General features: G+C 46.5%; 1 protein-coding gene across 1 annotated transcript in view; it reads left to right on the forward strand.

The window, feature by feature from the left end:
* Positions 1–25,998, forward strand: part of Inpp5a (inositol polyphosphate-5-phosphatase, 40kDa) — a gene marked incomplete at its 5' end in the record, with an annotated part of 236,330 nt that overhangs the window by 192,782 nt on the left and 17,550 nt on the right. Inside the window, 2 exon segments of the mRNA XM_005402047.2 lie at positions 20,302–20,397; positions 20,567–20,641. Coding sequence (XP_005402104.1) covers positions 20,302–20,397; positions 20,567–20,641 — 171 coding nt within the window.

Below are 25,998 nucleotides of genomic sequence, written 5' to 3' on the forward strand. Positions count from 1 at the left end.
GAAAGAATGGTGTTCTTTACAGGCAACTTCCGTGACATCATTTTTACTGATTACATTTTTACAGAATTACTTTTTACTGTTGAAAGAAATCTTTGTTGAAGTTTGAGATGGATTAGAGTAACTCAGAGTTAGCTGATCAGCTGGTATGTAGCTGCTGGACCTCAGAATAGGCAGTTATGCCCTGCCAGCTCTAGGGTTCTATGTCAGAAAACAGCTTAAGAAAAACAGCAGGGCTGGGGATTTAGCTCAGCGGCAAAAGCGCCTGCCTGGCAAGCGCAAGGTCGTGAGTTCAGTTCCCGGTACCTGAGAAAAACCAAAAAAAAAAACCAAACAAAGAAAAACAGTAGAAGGCTGCTGCTTAGACACACTGCAAAGCTGGGCTTGTCAGGCTCCTGACTATTTTATAACTCCAAATTAAGATGATTTTCCTCATTACACACAAAGGAGTTATATGAGCCTGATTTTAAGCACTTGGGAGACTGGGATAGGAGGATCGCCTCTAGTGAGTGTAAGGGCAGCCCAAACGACATAGCAAGACCCTGACTCCAAAAAAAAGTGCTGCTTTTAATTTTGTACTTATTTATCTGAAAACTGGTTTCATTCACTTTAAGAAATCATTTCTGGCTCTTGATCTTGGGGGAATTTGGAGGCCTTGCTGGCTCCTGGGGTTGCTCAGAGGTAGGTACCAGACCCCTGCAGCTTGTGGAGTAACCTTGGCCCAGTGGCTAGGAGCACAGCTGCTGAGGTCAGAAGGAAGCTATGACTAAAGTGTGTCCCTGAGGAAAGTGAGTCTCAGCACAAGTGCCACCTTTTCTCTGTGGTGAGGTCTGTGAGAGGTGCGTACCAGCTTTGTTCCTGGCTGTTCTGAGTGTTCTCTCCTAGTTCTGCCTTCTCAGGCAGCAGCAAAGGGGAGGTATGGAAAAGTCCCTTGTACCCCCATCTGCATGGTGAGGTATGTGCAATAAGCCTGGCAGATCCTCTAGCCCTCTGTAGCTCACCCTCTAAAGTGTTTGGCGCTATGCATGGCATCCACTAGGTAATTCACACGTGGGCCACAGCGAGAACCACATTGAAGACAGTACCTGGAGTAATTATCTTACCATTAGTAGTCTCAGTTCCAAATACTGTCACACATTAATCTTCCATCCTTGGTAGAAAATTATTAAAGACAGAGTTGAACAGCCTTTTGCTTGTCCTTTATCTCCCTTTGGCTGACAGAAATGAGTAATGTGCTGTTGAAATCTTCTTTCTTTTTTGTTTAATTAAACTGACAGCATCTCACTAGGCAAGGCCTCACAGCACACATGTGTAAATGTTTGGCTGTGCAGGATGTTTCCCTGGATATCAGTGGCCTCTCGTAGGGATGCAGCTTTACCCAATGGTGGAGGAGGAAGGAGGGCTGTGAACTACATATAGCTTTTAAGACAGGTTTCCTCTGTTCATCCTGCTGGCTTGTCGTCTCTGCTGCAGGTTGTAGAGCTTCTCAGTCTGGTGTTGGGATCCTTGAGAGAGAGTAGCAGCTAGGCCCATCCTCTGGAAATCTGTCCTCTGGAAAGCTGTTGAAGATTATCTTCTCATTTGTACTCCCTGTTCAAATATTGTCACATGTTATTCTTCTGTCCTTATTAGAAAAGGATGGAAGGGGACCTTGTCAAAAGGTCTTTCCATTCAGCCTAAGCCACCTGGAGCTGAAAAGCTACATTTCTAAGACTGTATATCTCTTGCTTCTGATCCTCTGAGCTCAGTCTCTGGCTTGTTGCTTGAGATCAGCATCTCTCCTGCACACAGTGGCTTCCTCACCCACCCAGAGACCATTCTGAGCTAAGTGGCCTGCAGAAAGGTAAAGAACCCTTGAAAAACTAAAGCCAGTCAACTCATGATTAGGAAAAGGTCAGAGGAAATTCAAGAGTGCCCTTTTCTTCCCAGGTAGAATAAATATCACAAAAGGGCAGCTAGTCCTCAATTGGTCAGGACTGGTACCAGGTGAGCCTTCCAATCTGCCCTTCAGGACTATGTTTCTGTGAGAGAATAGTTTGTGGCAGGATGCAAAGTGAAGCGAGTGGCTGGGTCCCTGGGGGTCTCTGGGGACAGGATTGCTTGGGTCATTGTGCAGGCATGGGAGTGACTCAGCCGAAAAACTGTGGAACTTTTTCTTACCAACTGGGAATTTGACTCACTTCTCAGCCTTTTGGCTAAGAGCAAGTGAAATGGGAATTTGAGAAAACGTCTACTTTGAGTTTGCACATAGGTGATACCAGGCTCATGCACTTCAGAGGGTTCCATGTTTGAAGAAGCCTTGGGGTCAGTGTAGTGCATTCGTGGAAATGCTACATTTTTCATTTATCACAAACTTTGTTCTTTCTTCCAAAAGCATTCTACACTACCTTGGCCCTGGTCCATTACCTTAAGCAACTTTGCTTTATCTCTGAGATGGTCCTGTTTCCTAGGGAGAGGGGATCCTTCCCCACAGATCCTAAAGGTGGGGGCTTTCCAGATCTTTACAGATGGACCCCATGTCGTGGGCTAGGTGAGGAGGAAGAGTGGACACAGCGGGAGTGCAGCCTCAGGATGAGTTTCAGTTCTGGGACCTATCCTTGTGTCACCTAGAGCAGGAAACCAGGCAGCACCCTGTCCTCTCCATCCTTGGGGACAGGGTACGGTAAAGGAACCTCTTCCTAACATCTTTAGCCTAGCTGGAAAAGGGGGCATAAAGATGGACAGAGAGTACACACATGGAGATGGAACTGTGGTGGGCTGAAGGGATAGTCACCTGAAATCAGAGTTGGGGTATCCTTCACTGGTGAGATAGACCTTTTTCCAGTGTAATCCTCACGTCTTTAGAAATCAGTCTACAAAGGACTCCATGAGTCCTTAGTGGTGTATGCTCCTGGAACTGTTTCTTTGTGAATCAGTGCTGGACTGTCCCAGCAACTGCCACATTCTTGTAAAAGTCCCCAAAGAGCTTGCTACCAAGTCACAGGACCAGCTTCAGTATAGCTGTCTCCTCCAGGAACGCAGGTATCTTCCCACCTCATGACTTTGCCATAAGAACTCCTTGGGACAGATCAGGAATTACTTGAAATGCTGGTTTTAAGTATGAAAATTTCCTAGATAGCTGGTCTTTAGACAAGGTACAAGAGGACGTTTGTTTATCGTTCTCCTGGCCCATCTGCTGGTTTCCAAAGGTATGTCGATGTCATGTCTGTCTTTGCCCCCACATGCGTCAGTTACAGACCCAGCACTAGCTGAGAGGGAGTGCACACAATGACATGACAGCCAGGAGGCCTATGTGGAAAGTTTAGGGCTGTTAGCAGCAGCATCACTGCTTGCTTTTTGCCTCCTGCAATGTTTGTGAGAAGGTAGGTGGCAAAACCTCAGTTTTAATTGTAGTAAAAATTAAATATTCTGCACTTACGTGGCTCCTAAGGAGGGCATTCTCTATGCAGTACATTACAGTGGCACCTCAGTTCACGAACTTAATTCTTTCCACCATTCTGGTCACAGACTGAATTGGACAAGAACCAAATCAAATTCAATGGTTAGATTCAATGTTCACCATGTAGGGAAATTTGATTCAGTTCTCATCCAGTTCAGTTTGTGACTGCAATCATGGAAATAATTAAATTTGTGAACTGAGGTATCACTGTACCTCTTTGCCTTACACTGAGTGTTCTCATGATAGTCTCAGCCAAGGCTGTGTTGGCTGCTTTGCTAGGGAACCTGCATTAGTGGTGGTGGGGAGAGCTAGTGGTTGGAGGGCAGCGATGAGTCCTGGAGTACCACCAGCTAGGTAAGGATAAGGCACTAGATATGGTGGACACTGATCTCTCAGCTCCTGTCCTCTGCTATGCATCAGAGTATGGATAGGAGGGTAGCCAGGGCTAGGTGCACAGGGCCCAGCTGTTGGGAAGAGATCCTGCCTTTGCCTGTATAGCCATGTGGAGTCTCCTTTCATGGCATAAGCAGTTTAGCCTCACATGAGTCATAGCCAGCCCCTCAGAACCCATGGAAACAGTGTGGAGCAGAATTCACTTCCTGGGCTCCCAGAAGAGGCATTGGATTTTACAGCTGTCATTCTGCAGTCCTAACACTGTGTCACCTGCCAGCAGGATGGCTCCTGTCTCGCTGCATCTGTTATAGCCCTCTGATGCCACAGCAGGTCACTTTGTGTAGAAGGGATTTCTTGGGTGTGGAGCGAGGTAGCTTCCGAGGACATACTTCTTAAGATACTGGAAGTGAAGCTTGTACTTCACTTGTAACATTATAGAAGATGATGAGGTAAGTGAAGGAAATAGTGGCCATATCTAGGTGCTTCACTGCACCCTCAGGGCAGGATTTCCCTGCAGAACCTCATAGGAAAACTCAAGCTGGCAGCACCACAGACTCAGGTAACTAAGGTGTTGTATACATCCTGGCAGTGGCATGTGCCTCTCTTCCTATTCCCCAGCATAGGGGCACTGATGGATCATCTGAGCCACAATGCTGTAGGTGCAGAGCATGTGACTGTGAGCACCTTGGGTAGTAGAGGAGCTAGATTTCAAACCTTACTTTAGCTCAAATTTTACAGAGCCGCATAGCTTGGGGCTAGCTTGCAAGAAAGGTCTACGTGATTTTTAGCTTAAGTGCATGTTCCCTATTGGAGAAAGTGTTCCTCATGGACTACTGTCCTGGTTGCCTGGAATTCAGCTTCCTTACTGTGTTCTCATTCATGTTGGAACTGCAGTTCTAAGATGGGGTCTCCAACCAGATGCCTAGTTGCCCTTCTTAGCACCCCAGATATGGCACCATTTCACATGAGACGTGGGACAGTGTTATGTGGTATGCCGCACAGATTTCCAGAATAGGGGACAGGTTCAAATTTCTCCAGGTGAGGTGATAGCACTCGGAAGATCAGATAAGGTTCACCTGGGATGACCCTCCCCCCCCCCAACCCCCCACCCACATGTCAGGTGCAGTTGTTTTAAGCAACAGGCTTTCTATTAGGGTGCCTGCTGGCAGGTGTTAAAGTAAAATAAAGGTCCTACAGGCCATACAGGCTGTGCTTGCAGAATGAGGGGGCAGCACTGTTATGGGGTGCTTTCCTCACTTGCACTGAGCCCTTTGTGACACAGGAGGAAAGTTGAGTATACTCTGATCACACTGTCATTGCCTGAGGCTGTTGAGAGTAACCTGAGTTTTGTCTGCAGAATGTCTCTTCTCAGTCAGCAGGATGAGATAGCATGTCTTAAGTAGCAATAATACCCTTGAGGAAAGTCCCTCCTCAGGAGCAGGTAACACCCTCCAGTGAGTCTTTTAGGCAGTTGGTTACTTGGCACCTGCCTACAGGCTGCCTGCTGAAAACAGCTGTTCCTGAAGTTGTTGAGTTCAGGTTTATGGTCCCTCATACGTGATAAATCCAAGACTCTTTGCCCTTGCTATTAACCTGGCACTTTCAAAGCAGTAGGAGGAAAATTAGTAATTCTTACATGGATTATTTCTTTGACAAATAAACATGTCTTACATCCATGCATTAACTGAGTTTTTGTGGCTCTTTTAAAACCTATGGAGTATTGTTCCTTTGCTAAACAAAAATTCTCTTTATGTTTTACACATAGTGTACTTTAAAGTGTAAGTAAAGCAAGCCTAGTGGAAAATATGCAATATGATTTTTAGTATATCTTTAGGGCCATTTAGCCAAGTAAAGACTGTAGTTCTGGAATCAAAGACCATTTCCCCTCATGGCACCAATAGTTGTTAACTGTTTATAAAACTTCCATGGTACAGAGTAAAGATCCCACAGCTGTGCCACTGTCTCTGAGGAACTGGCCCAGACTGTGCTTCATGAGTCTACACATCATTTCCACTTCACCATACAGACTTCTACCAAGAGGGAAGGTAGAGCCAGCATCAGAGATACTCCTGCTCACACAGCCTTACCTAAGGACCATGTAGGACACTGTAGCTCAAGCCAACCTTTTAGACCTGGCCACTATGGCCCTTGCTGGCCTTAAGCTGGTGCCCAAATTGCATAGAACTGGCCACTTGGATGCCAGGCACATCCTTTCCTTCTAAGAAGGGCAGTCTCCTTTTTGGGATGCTATGATACCCATGTCTACAGACCTGGTCCTTGAGAGTAAGGGAAGGAAGCCACAACTGGCCTTGTTCCTTATTCTTGGGATATCTGTTCCTTCAAATCTGCTAGATGATTCCCCTCAGTGGTTTCAGATTGCCAAAGGTCAGAATGAAATTAGGAAGGGTGATCTGAAAGTTCATAGACCATAACACAGTTGTGCTTAATGAGAAGGTATCAGGAAGGTGTATTTCTGAGTGTAGAACATTCTGCCTAAGGGTACATTCCGGAAATGCGGCCTGGTTGCCGCTGGACAGGCAGATACTCTGGTGGTATGGCCCCTAAGGCCCTTTTCTTATTTTCTTTGTTGCTGAAACAAAATACACGACACCCACAGTTAAAGGGGCAAAGGTGTATTTAGCTCACAGTTTATAGAGATTTCAGTCCATAGGCTGGCTCCAATGCAGGGTGGCAGATGGCAGAGGACAACTATTTATTGCAGCTGAAGACAGCAAAAGTGGAGAAAGAGAAAGACAGAGACAGAGAGACAGAGACAGAGAGAGATGAGAGACTGACTATTCCTTACATTGTATGCAGGTTACCTGCCCTAGGGTGGGTGTAGCATTCACAACCTTAATCCCAGCATTGGACTATGAATCAATCACAAACTCTAGATTCAGCCACCTCCGAAAAGCCTGTACCCCATTACCACGTGAGGCTTTGGAAGGATATCCAAATACATACCATAACAGCCCTGAAGAAGATATTTTCCCTAGAGGTAAAGAAAGCTTCCCTTTTGGGAGTAAAAGTGGAAGTTGATTTCCTAACATCTGTTAGTGGCCAAGGCTTTGCTTTACCCTGTTACAGCACTGAGCCCAACCCAAACCAGCACCCCCTTCAGCCCTCGCTCAGTTCTTAGCTGGTGAAGAGATCCCTCTCTTTTCAGGGGAGCAGGCTGATCTGATGACCTGCCTCTCAAAGTACTTACAATACTTTGCTCATACTATGACACTGTCATGCTTACTGACAAGATTCATCAGAGGTTAATTAAATCCATCTCCAAAACAATGAGAGGCCAATGAGCCAGAGCCTGGCTACAGTAAATTAAATGCATTAAATGCAGCAATTGTTCATCTTGCTGGGTATGACAGGGCCTAGGGTGCCGGGGGAAAGGGGGCTGGACTCTGGAATCTCTTAGAGCACAGTGGGGACTTGCCTATCATTTGTGGTGGAGGGAGGATTATAGAGATTGGATGGGTCAACCAGGGTTCCGCCCAGTACCCACTATGAAAGAGGCTCTGTGTGTGTGTGTGTGTGTGTGTGTGAGAGTGTGTGCGAGAAGCCAAAAGGCTCTGTCCCCCATGAGTGAGCAGCTTCTTGCATTTCAAATGCAAATTAATGCAAACATGCTTGCAGAGCAGAACTGAGAAGATGACATTGTGATCAAATTTGGCATTGCTTAAGCCATAATTAAAACATACACGAATTAAACACGATTATCATGTACCATCTAATAGGACCATGCGTCATTACACTAATTCATAATGCAGCCTGCAGTTCAGCCCTGCTGGGGGATTGTTCAGAGAGTGTGTTTTATCCCTTGTGCAGTGGCAACTGGCAGCTGGATCGCTCAGCTGGTCATAGTGACGCAGAGTGACAGCAGTACCAGGCGTGCCTGTCTCCTAGTGGCTCGGCTGTACCACACCTGCCGTCCATCACCTTCCTGACAGTGGCGGTGATGGATGCATTTTTGGATTCTGGTGGCCATTTTCAGAAACCAGTTGCCAGTTGCTGGCAGGTACATACTTGGGTGCCAGCTGGGTCTGTTGGGGAGAAGGGGCTTGTGAAACTACCAGCTTAACAGCCAGGCTGAGGAGAGGCTTTCCAGGATGCAGCTTTCAAACTGGCACTAAGGATGGGTCCCAGCATTGTTATAAAGGTTCCCTGTGTACACCCCCCATATCATGTCTGCCATGAGAGGCAGACTGTGGCCAGTAGGGACAGCCTACCCAAGCTGTCTGGTGGCATGAGCCCTTGCCAGACTATAGGTGTTCCTGGTACCCAGAAGCAGCTGTAGATCAGCGAGGAAGGTGATGTTGCACCTGGACATTAACCTTGACAGCCTCACAGGAAGCCCTTCTAACATCCCAAAAATTTTTGGAAGAACCACTGTGGCTGGGCTTTGTGCTGGCTTGCATATGGTTACCAGGTTCTTTGTTGAACCCCTCTGCTATGCCCCTCTGCACACAAGACCCCTCAGCCCACAAGCACAGTGGATGCAGGCAAGGCTATGAGTGGAGAGACCTGGGCCCACTGTCTACTAGCAGCCTCCATCAGGACTGGGCAGGGCCAGCTATGACAGCTGTTGGTGGCCTGTGTGTATGTGCACATAGGAATTAAATGCCTTTGGGACCCAATTCCTGAGTCTTTTAGCTTCAGCCTGCAGCCCAGAGCAGCCTATGTGATTTGGAGTTTTGTCCATGCTGCAGCAGAGAACTAGTAATGAGCATCAGGTACCTAGGGCTTAATGTGGTATAGGCATACCTGTATCAAGGGGGCAGACGGAAGGACTGGCCACCTGTAGAAAGCCTCTGAGAGCTGCTTCTGAAGACCTTTGATGTTAACTCTGAAGTGGCATGGATTTAAATGTTTGCATCCCAACTCACTGTTGCCATTGTCAGCCGTTCTCAGGGATTTACTTCTGATTTGGGACCTGTTATGCAGACCGACCAGCACTGTGTCTCTCGTGGGTTCCCATAGCACTCTGCATAGGAGGGTTAGTCTTAAGTAGTATCTTGTGGTCACCCCCACTACCACCCTGCTAATCCCTCCTGGCTGAGTTCCCTCAAGGACACTTGGATGTTCATCCTACTTATGCACACAGGAGACAGGAGGAGTGTTGCTCAAGGCACTGAAACCTTTGAATAGGATGTGGGATAAAGCTACTGCTCAGTCCCACACCTGTTTTTTTGTTTTTTGGTTTTTTTTTGTTTTTTCTCCGGTACCGGGAACCGAACTCACGACCTTACGCTTGCCAGGCAGGCGCTTTTGCCGCTGAGCTAAATCCCCAGCCCCCCCACACCTGTTTTTTAAAGGAATGGTGAAAGCAGAATTATTTATTGAAGTCATTAAACTTACTTTTAAGTAATTAGCTCACAAAAGACACCTCTACTTGGACTATTTCTACATAGAACCTGTGATATCAGCTGAAAGTAGAACATCATATTGAATTATAACTACTTGGGTTTTGTATTCAGGGGATTTTTATTTTCTTGTAGACAGATCACTTTGTAAACTTTAATTAGCCAGTGTTTCCAACTGGTAGGATAATGTTTCAAATTCCCATTTTATAGAAAAACAGAAAAGCTTGGCTCCTGTACTCTTCTAGGGGTCCTAAGCTTTTTGACTATGTTCATTGAGTAGTCCATCTCTTCTGTGCACATGTCCTGCCTGACTTCACTGTGACACTTGCACAGCGCTGAGAACCAGCTATTACAGCTCTGAGATGCTGGGGAGGTGAGCCTGTGCTGTCACCACTCTGTCTTCCTAGCCAGTCTGAGCCTGGGAACTTCCTGAGAGAGCCACTTCATGCCCTGTGGCAGGTGCACCTCCACCCACAGGGGAGTGTGCCCTGCCAGGGAGCAGTGCCTCTGTTGTAAGCCATCTCCTGGCTGCAGCAGACGACACTAGATGCCTTGCTACACACAAGCCTGAGAGCCGATGCTTCTGCCTAAGAAAGAGGGCCATGCCCTCCTAGTGTGGGAGGAAGTAGGTGCCACTCAGGCTCTGTCACCACCATCCTGGCCCAGCTGCGGGGGTGTCAGAGAGCAATCTAGGAGAGGAGATGAAAGGGTCTTTATTCTGTGTTACTGTTCTGGATGAACAGTTGACAGTGAGCAACAAGGAGATGGAGGGCCACTGTAGGTGTGAGATACACTGCTCCTCATCATGCACCTATAATTGACTGCATCAGTGTACCATACTTTATGCCCAGCCCTGTGACACACAGTCACGTCAGGGCAGGTCGGTGTTTTCTCAGCCATCGCTGATAGCTTTCTATGATCTTTGAATCAGAGTAGACTCAAAGGTAGATAAGAGTTCTCCAGCAGGGCCAGTTTTGAGACGTGAAAATAAATGACCTATGGTAGGGTATGGAGGCTTTTCCTGACAGAACAGCAGGTGGTCAGTGTGTTACTCAGCTCCAAGGCCCTTCTCTGTATTAGCAAGGGTACAGGTCTGTACCTCCTGACCCTAAAAGTCTAGGTAATCATCTTGGGCCCACTTTTTTTCCGAATACCTTCCGTTTTTGCTGCAAGTTAAGCATGCGTTGTAAGCCCCTACCTGAGAGTGGGCTGATTAGCCATCTGCAGCCCTCATTTTCCCGTTGCCAGGGCTGTATCTCAACCTCTTGTGGGGCCCATCTGCTATCTTGTCTCCCAAGCCCAGATCAAGCACACTTGAGTTTATGTTGTGGCATTGTGTAGGTACTTGGATATAGATGTCAAAATAAGGGTGTACTTTCTTCACTGTACTAACTAGCCCACATCTTGAAAGTGATGCCACACCTGCCACGATCTGCTTTGTCTAGCTGAAAGGTTACAGACATAATCCTGTGGATGTAAGTCTTAACAGTCTAAATATCTGCTGTAATGATTGGGGATGGAGCTGTAGACCTATTGTGGCCTGGCCACAGACCGGTCACAGCTGTGGACAAGGTACCCCCTATCACCTGCGGCCTACTTCCAGCTTCCTGGGCTGCACCTCCCCTCAAAAAAACATGTACGGTAGTGGGGATGTACAAGGGCCAGGAGGCGGTGCTCGTGTGTGTGTGTGTGTGTGTGTGTGTGTGTGTGTGTGTGTCCATCCTGGGAAGGGAGGGTAAATTATTGGCTAGAGTTAATTTGAGATTGTTTTTACATGCCATTCAGTCATGCTGAGTGTGGCATTGTACTTGGCCTCTTTTTTTTTTTTTTGCTGTTGGCCTCTTATCTCAGCAAGGGTTCAAGTGGCTTCTCCATAGGGGTCCTATGGGGTGAAGGTCTCTCATTTGCGTCACACATGACCATTGGTGTGGACAGCTGTCAACATGGATATCTGTTGAGTGCACACAGACTTTTTGGGTACAGTGTTTTCAACCCAAAAAGGGAATGGTCAGAGAATTTATTGAGATGCTGTTTTCTGTGTTTATTAAATCTCCAAGTTACCAGTGATGAATACAAATTTGAAAGCCACTGATGCCCATCTCAGAGCCACCAGTTAAGTAATTTACCAACCGTGCTCATATTTTGTTCCATGAATATGTTTAAGACTTGAAATTATGTCTGTAGACATTAGTTACCAAGGATTGGTTAATCACTTGGGACAGATAATCTATATTTTGTGTTTCTGAAATTCAGATGGCTATCCAAGGACTATAGTGCCTCTTTGTTAGAATTTAATACTTCAATTTTTATTCCCACTTGGCAGTGACCTGCATTTAAACCTAGAACCTTCACATACTGCTTTATTGGTGGTGATAGTATTGTTCTGAGATGCAGTTTTGATCCCTGGGCAGCCTGATCTGTGGGACCCTAGTGTCCAGGCACATTTGAGACAGCATTAGTGCTGGGGTCTTTTTGGTTACTACTGCCTTCCAAGCAAAAGCATTATATTGTTTTAATAGTGTATATATGGTGGGACACAAATTTATATTAATGTTCAGTATTTCCAGGAGAACTATCTGTAGCCTAAAAAATGTTTATATGAATTAGTTCTTTTTTCTGGAGGCATTCAAAAAATTTGAACTTAGCAATATTGATTTTCCATTAAGTTATTCTGAGGAGAGTCTATGCCGAGTTCTTGCGCCTGTGTGTGTGAACTGTTTGCTAGAAGTCCTTCCCTGTTTCTTTCTTTAGTCACTGCTGCTGAAGAGGTGGTACCTCAATGTAGCACTTCTCGACATTCTCATAGCTAGAATTTAAACAAAAACAACAGGATTGTAAAAAGAAAGATGGGACTGTAACACATTGCCTACTGCCATGTCTATGGCCACTTTTCTAGTGAAAAACATGCTACAGGCTTACAAGCTTACATCACAGCGCCACTGCACTGGCTACTAGGGTTGACTTTTCTTGACATCAATGATTTCCTGGAGGAGGAGGAGAGAATGGGAGACCCCAAGAGCTCAGTTATAGAGAAAGGGGAGATGATTGTCTTGGGAACTGGCAATGCAAGATGGGCCAACCAGGTTACCTGTAGCTCAGGTAGGGCTAGCTCTTGAAGAACCTGCCATATGCAAATTATTGGTCTTGGTCTGGTTCCTGCTACACAGATTCAATGCAAGTTCACACCACATGGGCCTCTCCACCACTTGAGCCAGAAAAGCAGTTTCCTCTCCCAGGAGGGGACTGCAAACACCTATTACACTCAAAAGTGTCCAAAATGAAGGCAGAGACTGGTGTTGAATGCTGATGTATCCTGCTGACTATAACTCCTCTGAATGGCATCACTTTCAAGATGTGGGCATCCTCTTTTCACAGGCTGTGCAGAGAGAAATCATCTGCTCTGGGAAAAGCAGGTGAAATCTGGGTAGGAGGTCTCTTCAGCATAGCCCCATGGGTTTCTAGTTTTCACAGAAGCCTCTGCTCCTAGATGTAGTGGGAGCCTGAGCCCATGGCCATGAGCAGCATTGATTTATTAGCATTCGGATGCGGTATCCCATCTGTGACTGAACATGGATGCAGAGGAAAGCCTGTACGAGTAGACAGAGCCAGGTGAGCCCTGCTCTGAGAAGCGTGCATAGGCAAGGCCCCTGGTTGTTCCAGCCTTCCTTGTCATTACCATATGAGAGCTGTAACAGTGGAAGACTCTTCTTGGAGACCAACTCCCGCTTCATTCTGAGCATAGAGAGGCAACCTACCCGTGGCCTGCTGGGACTGAGGACAGTTCCCAGCTTCTGTCTCATTAGTTGGAAATGCTATCCTTCAGAACCCAGATGTGGCTTAGTTCAGTCCAGCAGCTGGGTCCCGTTGCTTCAGAACAACTTCCCATGCACATTTTGCTGTTGATTTAGTTGTTGTTTCTTATTGAAGTCTTGGAGATCCCTGTGAAGCAGAAAGTGCCTGCAAATGAACACATAGGCAGTGATGTTGAATGCACAGCTCAGGTGTTCTTACTCTTTTTCTAGAGTCCAAGATGAACCAGAGAGTTAAGAGTAGGAAAATGTATTATTGCAATTCGTGATGCCAGTTTGTTCTCTGCTGAGATTTATCATGAGCAGTCATTCTGCTTCCTTCGGCACCTTTTTTTTTTTTTTTTTTGGAACTATTAAAGGCTTTGTTTTAAGGCTCATTTCTTTTACAAGCATCTCCTTTGAGATGTTCCTGTGAACATCTGCCTGCGGCTGAAATTCAGCCAGCCCACTGCAGCCACTCCTCAACTCTCTTTGTCCCTGTGCCTTTGTTCCTGATTTCATGCTATCAGAGGGTCTGCATGTTTTCCTGCGTGAAGTTGTCAGAAGGATAAAAGCTCAGGAGCAGGGTCACATTTAGAGGGATGGGCATGAAAAATTGGTAAAATGTATCTTGAAGCCCACCCACCAGCTGCTCCCCTCTGTTGACCAGGGACAGGTCTTCAGTAAGGGGCAAGTACCTGGTGCTGAATTCCCTGAGGGGTACAGGCTGAGTTCTATACCTCCCTTCCTACCCTGCCTTCCACCTTCCTTCTTTCATCGTCCCATAGGCATCGCAGGAAGTCATTAAAGTACCAGGTGGGAAGTGTGCTGAAGAGTTCAGTACTGTTGAGCGCTGTCCTTCTCCCTGTGAGAACGTGACTTCAATTGGTGAGACTTGCTGGTTTAATCCACTTCACAGTCACCCCTCAGCCTGACACATCTGCCTGTGAGAAAGCCTCTGGAGCTTGGGTTTGGCTACCTTGAGGAAACTTGGATGAGAACTGCAGGGGATGCACATGTCTGAGCAACCTGACAGATGGGTACCACCCCTCCCTCGAGGACTTTGGGAACTACCAGACCTGTCAGAGTCTGGTTTAAATGCATCTCCATTTTGGGGCACAGACCATGGCTAAGTAGGTAATAAAGCAGGAGGTTTCAAGTCCTGTCCCAAACACTTTGTTTATGAAAAGAAACTCCAGCAGCGGAGGGGTTGCATCTGTAGGTCCCAGTTGGTGTTCCCTGGAGTGAGCTAGACCAGCCTCTTTGGAGGTGGAGGTGCCATTGCCCTATAATTTCTTTGGCTGGGGTATTAGGACCTAAGGTGCTGGTGAGTCCAGTATGTGCAGTGGAGCTGCTGCATCTGGAAAAGATGCTCTATAGGGAACCTGTGTGGTGTCTTCTAAGAGGTCAGAGGCTTTACACCCTCAAGAAACAGCTTGTTTTGTTTTCATTTTAAGGTTGTTTACTTTCTAGTTGGTGAGAAAATTTGTTCAGCCCCCTGAGGATTCACCCCTGCAGCAGATATGTCTGAAAACCGACTGTCCCTGGTGGTGGGTATTTGAGCCATGTCTTACCACACAGGGACCCCCCTCACAAAATAACTTGTTCATTGCACAAAGCAAGTTCACTAGCAAGGGGGCTGTGACCAAGAATTCCAACTCCTCTCTGCCAAACAGTCTCAACTCTACTTGTCCATGGTTTAAGGACCATGTGTTGACAGGGATGTTCTGGATGCTAGGCAAATGTGGAAGTTACAGCATGGTTTTTTTCAGGAAGTCTCAATTTGAAAAAAAACCCTAACTCTTTGGAATGTTGCCCCCAGCACCTACCTATAATGTGTCTGAGTTTGGAGACAAACAATTATTTATATGTTGCCTCTTTTGCCCGCCCTGGAGGGAAAGCAAGAAGAAGCAGTTCTTGAGGAGGTGAAGAAGCTGGGCAGCATTTGGCCTTGGTGAGGCCAAGAGATGCTAGTGCCTTAAACAGTCTTGGAACAGCTGGCCACTGGTTTGCATTTGCTGCCTGAAGTCAGGATTAAACCTTGCCCTTACTGCTTTGTGCAGCCACTGGTGAGTGACGGCCAGCCCATACAATGGTGCTGTCAACCCCTTCCAGAGTGCTGTCCTGGGCCAGACAATGCTGTGTCTGGTGGCCTCACAAAGTTTAGGCTGTGGTTATCAGGGAGCCCTCCACCAGCCTGCTCACTTCTCCCACACATTTTGGGACTAGGTGTGCCAGAGCCAGTGCCAGGACCAGAATTTAAAGTGAAGAGTTTGTGGTATCTGTGCTCCTCCTCTTGGTACACTCTGGGTGGCTCCAAGAGATCTATAGATGCTTTGCGAGTGCTAGAAAGAGTGGCAGCAGCACTTTGCATGTTAGCTTCTGATCCAGGGTAGGTAACTTTGCCTGCCCTTCAGAGAGCTGGGCTCTGCACCCCTTCATGGAGCTCTTCAGCTACTCTGGGAAAAAACCCAGGATGCCTTCCTCAGAGAAGGTGGTGGCAGGCTGCAGCTCCAGATGGAGCCAGGACTGTCACCAGAGCCTGGGCACTGGTCCTAGGGAAGGAGTTTATGCCTCCAGAAACTAACAGCATGGTCTGTTTGAGAAAACATGGAAACAGAATGCAGTAATTGGCAAAGAATAATCTAAGAATTAGACTAAGTCATTGTAGCAGAAAGGGATTTCCTGAGCCATTATTCCTGGTAACTTTTTCCAGTACCTCTGAATCCTGCCCTGAACCTAACCTTCCTTCTCTGCAGCCTCCCCTACCTGGGTAATTCTTCCACAGCATATGGCGTCACTCCTGGCACTGGCTCTGAGACTAAGGGGCATGACAAGAGAGCAGAGGAGAGTGCCGTATGAGCATCTGTAGATTCCCAGAGCCTCCAGAGTTCACTGCACAGGTTCGCTGCATTGCCCACCATGGTGTCCCAGGACTAACTCCTCCCTGTGTAGAGACACCATCAGCTGGTTCTAGACCCTAACATGGTGCCAGGCTGTTCCTGCCTCAGTGATGCCTATGTTCAGGATGTGCACCAGAGCCCACCCTTAGGTTACACATCTTGTGGCCTGAACAGGGCTCCCTGAAGGTTCTCAGGGGTCCAGATGAGAGAGTGAAGTCCAAGAGTATCATAGTCTGTGAGGACAAGGAAGCAACAAAGGTTTGCCTTTCCTATTCCACCAAATTATATTTTTCATACAGAATATGCTTCCTAGAAGCACATTTAGATTTCCTCTGCCTCAGAGGAGCAAAGGGGCCCTCTAGGCCACAGTGGGGACCTACAGCAGGGACCACTGGCTGTGCTGGGAGTATCACCATTTCTTTTCTGGTCACCTGAGCAGGCCCTCCTTCTACTGTCGCTCCCTCACATCCATACCCCACCCTTGTAGTTCTGATTGGGAGATATCTCCCAATCCACCTCTAATTCACCCTCTTAAAGCTGTGTCCTTGCCATGATCACTTCCTGTATCATGTTATATTCCCTCTCTGCAGCTCTACCACCCGTAGTCTAGAAGCAGATTCTCTTGTATCCCTCCTGGCCCTATGCCATCCTTCCTCCCTCCTCCAAGAGCACTCCAGGCCTCTTTCCCTGTGCTCAGACCCTTGCCCTTGGCCTTCCTTTTCCCAGGCTGGAGTCTCCACCTGGAGCTTCTACCTGCTATGGTTGATCCCTCCTATACTTCTCTTAAGAAACCATACAGTTACCTGTCTAAACGTCTAGATACTCACCAGCTTTAGGGATGCAGAGACCATGTCTACCTGGCTCTTCTTAAAACGCGGCACAAAGCATAGTGAAGAAGGATGTATGTCATTTACAAGTTATCACTAGATGCTGAGCCCCGCCACTCCAGTGCTGGTACCAGTGACCCATAGAAAACGTTAACTGATGGCTTGGCGTGGGGTCCCCCACACAACTTTGGGCTATGTGATCCTTTGGAACTAGGCTGCCTCTCGTGGATGTGAGGCTGCTGCTCGATAGTGTGCTGTGTCCCTTGGTAGTCCCTGCTGTTGGAGCCTGCTATGGCTAAACCGTGTGCTGGCTGCAGTGGTAATCTGCCCTCTGAAATCAACTGCAGGTGGCCAAACTTCATCAGCTGCTGGTAAATACAAACTGAGATACTTCCCAAAAATGCCTGCTGACTCTGGAAGTAGATGCACAGGTATGAAAGAGATGTGTCACAACTTTGATTCTCATTTAGCAGCTTAACTGTTAAAGAACTGGTGGAATACTGCACAGTCCTGTTCCTTCACTCTAATCTTAGACCTGTCTCACCTAGTTTCCACTGTTAGTAGAAATGTTAAAAATCTAATATATATTTGCTTGATACGCTTTTTACTGATACCGGGGGATAGACATAACTCCCAACCTGGTAGACGTCATATACACTGAATTTGTGTTTCCCAAAATCGAAGAATGAATTCTAAAGAACAGTGGAGATTAAGAAAAATTCTCAGGGAAAACTTTATTGAGAACCCCTGAGAGATAGGAGGGGACTTGAAAGTGGATTACCAATGAGCACATTTCTCAAAGGAAGTTTTATTGAGCAAAATCATGATGTGGGTACAATGTGATTCAAAACTGTAATCAACCAATAAGATTATAAGTATAGCTGCTTAGACAGTATGGGGAAGCAGTTCACAAAGCAAGTACACATGGAAAGAACAAGGATCTCTTTAGGAAGAGATGGATCAGGAGGTCCTGGTCACCCACCTGGGTGACTGATGTCTAGCTAGACTTTATTGGACCAGGTGATACCACTTATAGTGTAATCTTAAATTTATTGCTTATCCCTTGGGGAGGTGTGTAGGCCTGGTCATCTTGTCTTTATCTTGAGGCCCAGCCTTCAACAGATGTACCTTCAGCCACAGTTGTAATGTGTTCTCGTCTTTTGCACTGACTTCCTTGAGAGCCTAATCCTGTCGACTGCCTATTTCTACCTAACTTCACTATCTATAATGTTACTGCCATAGACCAAAATTATCTCATAGGACATAAGAATGTAGTTTCTGAAAGACATCTTGTCCTAAGCTCTGCAGCTGTACCCCGCTAAGAGGTCTCTCAAATCAGATTGTTAGGCCCAGGAAGACACGCTAATTCAGATCTTTATGAACTAGTTCCTGGTGGATCCCTGGGCTGGCCCTGGTCCTAAGAGATCACATGCACCTTGGACACCTGTGCCCTTCCCTACAAGTGGTAAAGAGGTATCTGGAAGGACCTCATGGATGGAATCTAGGTTCTTTTATTGAAGTTGGAGCTCAAGTCTGTGGCTGTCATTATCACGTCTCAGGTGTACCCATATATCATGTATTCGTTAGTGTGTCAGCACAGGATAATTTCTGTTCTCCTCTAAGGACTTTCTAACATTCTATTTAAGACTTGAGTTGTTAGGGTTGATAGTTTGCCTTTAACAGAGTTTTGAAACTTTGTGGAGAGCATTTGTGACAGGGGAGTCAGGGGTAGGGGGACATATTTGTAGTTCCTGGGATGAGTCAAGCAGGCCAACTGCACACGTGTGCATCAGGGCATCTAATCACTGGGTGACTTTGTGCAAATTAAATGGGCTGTAAAAATTATGTGATTCAGCTGCACAGAAAATGGCCTTCTGCCACTGTCACTAGTGCCTGGGGCACTAGGTCTAGATAGCACGTTTTGGTTGCTGTCCAAACAAGAAGAAATCAGGAATTCCATTGCCTAAGCGACAGGTGGACTTTCTTGGTACACCAAGGAAGAAAATTCCAGGAGAAAAACAGTCCTTCAAGGGCCAGTAAGAATATGCTGGGCCTGGCCACCCTTCTAATGCTCTTTCGTATAGCTACTAATAATGAAATAAATCTTAGAGACTGTGTTAAAAATAGTATTTGGAGTATTTTGTTTTGTTTTGTTTTCTTCTTTCAAAAAGAACAGAATCCCTTCTGTAGTAGTCGAGCCGGAAGGGCTGGCCTGGAGGTTTTCTGCTTGAGTGGTCACAACTTCCCTGGAGTGAAAGGGAAGGGAAAGGCAGGCTTTGCTTATGCTCAGTCCCCGATCACTTCTTTAAAACTTGTGAATGAGGCACCGCCAAGGGAGAGGGTATAGGGAAAAGGGGTGGGGGCAGGAGCTGCTGTTCTTGCATGGCTCTGGGTACCATCCTATGTTTATCCTTTGGGAGTCGCCTGAAGTGGTAAGATAAAGCAGTTTTTTAAAATGTTTCCAGCAGATGCCTTCAGGAGACAGAGCCATGAATTTCCTGAACCGCTTCTTGAAGGAGCTACAATGGCAGTCTGCCTGCCGGGAGCCTTCTCCTTTCACAGAAGGGCTTAAGCCACTTAAGCACATTAGCATTTGGATGGGGCCAGGACCTCCATGGGACCCAGGGCGGGCAGGGTGGCCAAGCTTGGCTGGATTGTTTGGGTGTGTGTCCTAATCCTCTCTCTGTTCCAAGTTGGCCAGACTGATTTGTGACACAGGGGTCCAAAAGCCACTTTGGAGGTGTGGCCTAGCTAGCTGATCTTGCCCTGAATATCAATGGCCTATCCTAGACTGTGTTTCCGGCATGGCAGCCCTGCTGGGATGCTGTATATTCCAGGGTGTCCCTTGTCCCCAGCACCTATAAGGTAGATGCTGTGTCCCCACAGGGTAGCAAATGGGCTGGACTGGGCTGGGATGCCAAGGAGTTTATGAGGCTCACACCCAGTGGGTGTCTGCCACTACAGTCCTAAGCCCCAGGCCAGCTCTCCTGGATCCAGGCCCTTCTAGCAGTGGAGCTGGCTCCTGCAGTGGAGAGACTTTATAAAGTAAGTTACTTTTGTTACGGTGGTCTTTCTTTTTAAGTAAAAGTTATATATTCTGTTTTTTAAAAACAAATTTATTGGAGTGTAATTTACATACAAACCATAACCTAGTTATAGGCTTCCCTTTAAAAAATTCTCTCTGGCCCTCAAGTAGTGGGAGCTCAGGGCAACAGATTAGGAGCAGGAAGGAGCTGAACTTGCCCGAAGTAGGGCACTGCTAGTGAGACTTTGTTTTCATGTGGAAGCACAGAACACATTTTGGTCTCTGTTGTAATGGCAGCTACCCCCAGCCAGGACCCTGTGGAGCCCTGGGTTACTGCACTATGAGGAAGTAACCCAGGGATGGCTGATGGGCAGGGCACTCCAGCATGAGGTGTGAAACCCTTGGAGAAAGCAACACCAAGCTGCCTTCCCCTTCCACTGGACATGCCAGGAATTCACTCACTGGTCAGGAAAGGTTAGGAAATTGTGGCTTTGAGGTGACACTGCTAGTGTTCCAGGCAAGCCAACTTACTTCGGGGACTGAATTTTCTCCATGTTTTTCCACAGACTCTCTGCACAAAGGCCACCATGCAAACGGTCCGGGCTGCCGACACCAATGAAGTGGTGAAGTTGATATTTCGGGAGTCAGACAATGACCGTAAGGTAAGTGGCATGTGGCTGTGGGCCAGTAACAACTGGCCATACTTCCTGGAAGAATGATACCCTGTAGTTACCCCAGAGCATGGAGACATAGGGGGCTGGGAGAGTATGATAAGCTCATTCACACCCATATGCTCACCCACTGGGCACTGAGGCCACTCTGATTTGGCAGGTTGTGCTCCAGTTAGAAAAGAAGCTCTTTGACTACTTCAACCAGGAAGTCTTCCGGGACAACAATGGCACTGCGGTGAGTTTTATTTCCAGATGTGTGACCATTTACCCTGGGACTCTTCCCCTGTGCTTCTGCTTACAAGGAACCACCCAGGTTCCTTGCTTGGGCTCAAGGCTGACTTCATGGGAGACATCCTGTGGGATTTGCCAGCACCTGGGCTGGGCTAGGCTGCCTGGGTTGTGTTCCTGTTAACAGTCAGCATGCCACTGTCAGCATTTGAAACTCCTACGTGCGAGAGGTGACATCCTGGGTGTCTTAGGTGGGAAAGTCCTTGTAAGGTGGGCAGTGGGGATGAGCTTCCTTTTAAATGGGGAAAAACCACACATGGGCATGGTGATGGGTGTGTACAAACTCCTCACATACCTATTGCTGGCCTTGCTGTGTGCATGTGTATATATGCACGTGCACGAACACCAGTATACAAGTTTGTCTTGTGTACATTGTGTGAGTGTGTGTGTATGGTGGGTGTGTGTGAATTTGTGTGTGTGTGCGTGAATGTGTGTGTGTGTGAGAGCATATGTGTAAATTAAACTGAATATTAAAGGTAACACACAACTCAAATCAGTCAAGAGTGGCTACCGCCAACAGCAACCCCAGCTATAGGACTGTGCCCTCAGTCCTGAGCCCCTGGCCTTCCCTGGGAAGGCTGCATGCAGTCCTGCTGAGAGGTGGTCTCTGTGTAGTGTCTTAAGCTGTTATTTCTTACTGTGATATAATTGTGTACCATTTTAAATGAATTTATGCTACAGATATTTGTTGGAAACTTTATATGCAAGTAGCTGTTCTAGTAAACGTGGATCACTGCCTGGTGAGGCGCTCCCCTTAAGGCATCTGCCAATTTCTATGATATAAACACCCTCTGTGGGAGGTCCCAAGCTATAGTGTGATAGTAGTGTTTAATAGCCAGTACCAAAGTCAGTGCCCTTTCTTTTTCTTAGTATTTATGAAGTTTATTGCAATTTAGATACATATAATGATCACATATATCATAGAGAACTTGGACCTGTACATGGTATATCTTAGTTCCTCTTTTTTCTTTACTTTCTTGAAAAGTACAGGATTGGTTTTTGAAGCGTGTCATAGTCACTTGTAGCCTCAATAAGGGGTACCATGGGGGGAGCGTTGCTGTGAGGGATGTGATGGGAATGAGAGTATACAGGCCCTGGGCAGACCCAGGCTTTGTGGGTCAGGCACTGTGGGACAGAGACACAATATACTTTTATTGGCTTGTCTTAGATGAGTTTGGGTGCCTCAGTTTATCTTCTTGGAGTTCAGATCCACACCCTCCCTATATCCTGTCTCTTTTCTTGGGAAATATCTATAGTTTGCCACTGATTTAACCCAGAACCTTGATACTTCCCACAGCTCTTCCACTGGTTGGTGTCTGAATCATCTCCCCTTCTAGGCCCAGAACCTCTCTGCTGCTGCATGGGTTTAGGCCTCAGCCTCGTTCTCATTTCACTGGCCTTAGAAGCCTGCTCACTGGCATCACTGAATCTATTTTCGCTTTTCCGCAGGAACCTCCCACCCACATGATACTTTCTCTCACTGATTCCCTTCCCCTTGTCCCTTTCCTTCTCAGGGCCTCTAGGGCAGTGGTGGTAAAACTATGGCATTCATGCTACAGTGAGGTGTTGTATCATTGAAAGCTCTAAAAGGTTTGCCATTACTGCTCTAAGGCCTGGTGAGGTTGATGTTCCTCAGGTGCCCACCAGTGTCCTTTTATATACTTGGTCACGAAGGAGAATTACTATTCCATGGTACTTACTGCTAGAGAAGTGGCTCTGCTAGAACAGTGGCTACATCATCTTGCTTACTATCTACACAGATAGGGTGGCATCCCAGCTCACTTCAGCAGATTGGGTGGGAGAACCTGTGTGGAGGTCAGGTGCTCAAAAAATATGGGGGCTGTCCCTCATAGCTGCATGGTCATCTGAGCTTGGAGGCTGGAATGTAGTGCTGTGGGTCCCCAGCAGAGCTAGCCCCTCAGAGCTATGAGAGTATGGTCACCCAGGCCCCTGTGCAAGGCAGAAAGTGAGTAGATGGCCTCTCTGAGGAAGACCTAGGTAGCTGAGGGAATAGAATGTTCTACAAGGAGGAAAGAGACTGGTGAGAATGAGTTCCATCAGCTGAGGCAGAAACATCCTGAGCTTGAGCAGAGCCATGGAAATGGAGGTAGGAAGCATACAGGTTTTCAACACATCAAGAGAAAGTATCTTATTTGTGGGTCAAAGGCTCTTGTATGGTTTTCTCAGCATTTGGTCTAATCAGTGGTGTTCTGCCATAAGTGTTAATCTTCTGCATTCACCACATAGCACAGTTTTGTATCCTTTTAAAGAATACTAGTTTGAGGCAGGAGGATTGTTGCAAGCTCAAAGCCAGCCTCGGCAACAAAGTGAGCTCAAGGCCCGCCTGAAGTGCATATTGAGACCTTGTCCCAAAAAGACCAAAACAAGTAAGAATACTAGTTTGAATTTTCAAAAACTTTTGGATATGATTCTCATATGAAAAACCACAGTTGAACTGAGATATAGAACAGATTTCTGTGTGATGGTTTCAGAAAGACTCACAGACCCATGATGTGTCCTATTCAGAACCTTATCCAGAAAGAGGCTGGGCTTGTAGGTACCCAGAATACAGATGGCCTGTGCCCCCTTAGGCGGGGTTATGTATTCTCTCCAAAGAGCCACAAGTGAACAGGACCTTTGACTGCAGCCTCACCCATCTTGCTGTTCAGAGATCTTGAGAAACAGTGCTCCCAGAAGTATCTCAGGGACTTACGGTGACATGCACGGGCCCCACGCCTCTACCCAAATTATGTGGCATGTAGAGGAATCAGCTGCCCTCAGTCATGACTAGAATCTGGGAGTCATCCCCACTGGCCCTGGAGGGACAAGATAAATAGCCTAATGAGTATCAGAGATAATCTCATCTTCATGGTCTGGTTAAACACATTGCGCTGTGTGCGTTAAAAACAAACTACCATCCACAGGATGGATGTGCCTACGCTGGACTCAGCCCCCAAAATCCATCGCATCCTTCATCAACCACGGGTCTTGTACCCGTCTGACAGAAATTTAATTCAAGCTGGCTCCTGAAAATAATTATTGTATTTTAAGAGTAGTAATCATTGGCCGGGACATGATTGAATGTGTCCATGCCTATTGACTTTTTCTATGATTTATAGCTTTGTTTAGTCGATATTCTCATCGAAATTGTATAATTAATTATAAGTGTGGCTGTCAGGGCTGCAGGATGGAGTGCCCTGGTGAGGATTTGGAGAGATTAAATTTTCCTTGGCTGTCCCAGGGCAGGGCTTGGGAATTTTCGAGGTGCTTGGCCTGTTGGATAGAGATGTTTTCTGTGTGTTTAGCAACCGCCCAAGCTCCAAATGCATTGATTTTCTGGGCTCTTTTTTCTTTATCAGCTCAGTGTCTCTGCAGCAACAGTGGAATTTGTGCAGCTGGGACAGCTCCTGACAGATATGTATGACCAGCAGCTGCTTTATCATTGTCTACACATGGCCTTCGCTGTTTTTCACTTTGTAATCAGGAAAAATGTTTAAGATACATGTGAAATTGGTTATCATGTTTGTGAAAAATCTCAAAGAGATACAAATTATCAATTCAACAGAAATGCAGTGTGATTTCTAATCAGAAACATCTCTGATATTTTGTGCTGGTGGCAGCAGTGGCTTTAATCCACATCATTTCATGTTGATGTGGCAGGGCTGGAACCTTGGTCACACACTGATCACATACGGTAAGAGTCGCACTGGCCTGTCTGAGCCAGCTGGCTGAGTGGGACCTAGTGGGCCCACCTGTGTCTGTGTGACTTTCATATTAACCTCTGTGTCACCGTTAAATGTGAAGGCCCAAGAGGACAGTGATTGAGTCCAGTTTGTTGATGGTCAGCAAATACTTAGCACACTGCAGATACCTAATAAGAATGTATGAAATCAAAATAATATGCTTATTCAGATTTCAGGATATCACTCTATTAAAAGACAAGCAAGTTAGTCAACAGTGGGTGATTTAAGGAAAAGCAGTGCCACGTGGCAGTTTTTCTTTTAGCATGGGAGTTGGGGACTTGAGACTGGAGACCACACTATCAGTGTCAGGTGAACACTGGGCGAGGGTGGCTTATACAGTTCCTAGCCCATCCTTCCTGGGCTCTGTTATTATTGAAGCAGCTTAACAATCAAATTCATTCCAAACCAGATATTTGATTTCTTTATTTTTACTTCACACCTTTGAAAGTGAGGGAGGGGCAATGAGACAGTGGCCTCAGTCTGCTGAGCAGTGCCACCCCAGACAGAGTGGCCACTGACAATCCCCATGCTGACCAGCTGGAAGGGAATAATAAATGGCTTCCACTTGCTAACTGTCCCCCATTCCCCGGCAGCCTCAGGCCCATTTATCCTTTCCAGAGTTTCCCCATTTCTCTATAACTTGCATGTGTGTGTTTATGTGTTTACATTAGTCATCTGCTCTTTAGTTGGAAATTTCAGGCAAACCCCTCACAGCAGCACTATTCACTGCATGGCGGTTGATACCCACCTCACATGAGTGAGGGGTCAATTTTCTCAAGCATTCTTGAAAGTGGTTCTTTGTGTACAATGGCCAGGAGGCAGCACAGAAGCCAGCCTGCAGCTTTCTTGTGAAGGGAGGTAGCTATAGCTTTCTTACAGCTACCTCCCTGAAGCCCCCTAGGTGGAGTGTGCTGGCTGTTCCCCTTTTGAGTGTCCAGGCCTGCATTCCGGATGGTTGCCTGCTCATTGTCTCCTATTGGGGTGCTTGGGAGGTGCTATGGAGCAGGGCTGGGACTGCCTCGGGCCAGTCACTGAAACCACAGCTTCTGCCTGCACCCATCTTTGTAGGTGAGGCCTGGGTAATATCTGAGGTTCCAGGACTTTCTTTCAAAACAGTAAGAGAACTATACTTCTTTTTGTGAATCTCTGGAAGTTGCATTTTGAGAGCTCCTTGTCAGCTGTTTCCTGTCACTAGATTTGAGTCTTGGAGGGCTTCCCCTCATTCACTTCACAACCAGAAATTTCCACAAATGCAGAAAAGGGCAACTGGCAAGGTCAAGCTCACAGTCCCAAACTGTGTAACATTTGAGGATTTCCTTGGTAGCAAGAGTTTGAAATACAACTGCAAGTGGGGTAGAGCCCCAAGAATGTCAAATGACTCAACAGTAAGAGTTATGTAATAACTTTATATATTTTAAAATGTTTTTTTGAAAAGGAACTGTACTTCCACTTCATAGTGACAAACAAAACCAAAACACATTGTTTATAAGAGTATTAAAATATAAAATAGTGATAAATCTCACCACAAAATTTACAAGACCTACATACAGAAAACTAGAAA

This window comes from Chinchilla lanigera, unplaced genomic scaffold, assembly GCF_000276665.1.
Source record: "Chinchilla lanigera isolate Chin_1 unplaced genomic scaffold, ChiLan1.0 scaffold00076, whole genome shotgun sequence".
In the NCBI taxonomy this organism is placed as follows: domain Eukaryota; kingdom Metazoa; phylum Chordata; class Mammalia; order Rodentia; family Chinchillidae; genus Chinchilla; species Chinchilla lanigera.